The sequence below is a fragment of the Numida meleagris genome, unplaced genomic scaffold (assembly GCF_002078875.1).
Source record: "Numida meleagris isolate 19003 breed g44 Domestic line unplaced genomic scaffold, NumMel1.0 unplaced_Scaffold244, whole genome shotgun sequence".
NCBI lineage: Eukaryota > Metazoa > Chordata > Aves > Galliformes > Numididae > Numida > Numida meleagris.
In genome coordinates this window covers 198140-199142 of record NW_018364243.1, presented here as the reverse complement: position 1 = coordinate 199142, position 1003 = coordinate 198140, and the positions used below count along the sequence as shown (strand labels likewise).

At 74.6% G+C, this 1003-nt stretch overlaps 1 protein-coding gene across 1 annotated transcript in view; it reads left to right on the top strand.

The window, feature by feature from the left end:
• The first annotated feature begins 6 nt into the window (after positions 1 to 6).
• SP7 (Sp7 transcription factor) overlaps positions 7 to 1003 on the top strand; it is a 15915-nt gene continuing 14918 nt past the window's right edge. The window contains exon 1 of the mRNA XM_021382429.1: positions 7 to 1001. Coding sequence (XP_021238104.1) covers positions 43 to 1001 — 959 coding nt within the window. The 5' untranslated portion in view covers positions 7 to 42. The remainder of the gene's footprint in view (positions 1002 to 1003) is intronic.

The following is a 1003-nucleotide window of genomic DNA, read 5'->3' as shown; positions in this document are numbered from 1 at the left end:
GCCCCATCCCGCAGCACCGCCTCGGGGTGCCCCCCCCCCGCCATGGGGGACTCCTACACCGCCGCCTTCCCCAGCGCCGCGGGGCTGCTGTCCCCCTCCGCCAGCCCCCAGGCGTCCCCCGGCCCTTACGGCCCCGACTACGGCCCCTTCGGCCACCCCTTCCCCACAGCCACCGCCACCCAGGAGGTGCTGGGGGCTCCGGTGGTGGTGGCCACCAAAGGGCACCCGTCGGGCGACTGCTTGCCGGGGGTTTACCCCTCGCTGGAAATGCCCCATCCCTACGGCTCCTGGTATAAGGGCGGCATCGGGGGGGGGCTGCCGGGGGGCTCGGGGCCGGCGGCCCCTGCTTGGTGGGACGTGCACCCCAACGGGGGTTGGCTGGGGGGGCCGGGGGGCGCCGAGGGGCTGCAGGGCTCCCTGCAGGCTCAGCCCGCGCTCAGCCCCCCGCTGCCCGCGTACGGGTCCGAGTTCGGGGCGCTCAACCCCCCGCCCTACAGCGGAGCTCCGGGGGTGACCCCGACGGCGGCGGCGCCCCCGAAAAGCGAAGCGGGGGTGGGGGGCAAAGCGCTGCGAGGAGGAGGAGGAGGAGGAGGAGGAGGAGGAGTGGGAGGGGGGGGCTCGCCGGGCGGGCGCGCCACGTGCGACTGCCCCAACTGCCAGGAGCTGGAGCGGCTGGGGGGCGCGGGGGTGGTGGGGGGGCTGAGGAAGAAGCCGGTGCACAGCTGCCACATCCCGGGCTGCGGGAAGGTGTACGGCAAAGCGTCGCACCTGAAGGCGCACCTGCGCTGGCACACGGGGGAGCGGCCCTTCGTGTGCAACTGGCTGTTCTGCGGGAAGCGCTTCACCCGCTCGGACGAGCTGGAGCGCCACGTGCGCACCCACACCCGCGAGAAGAAGTTCACGTGCGTGCTGTGCAGCAAGCGCTTCACCCGCTCCGACCACCTCAGCAAGCACCAGAAGACCCACGCCGACCCCGCGGCCCCCAAAGCCCCCGCCGAGCCGC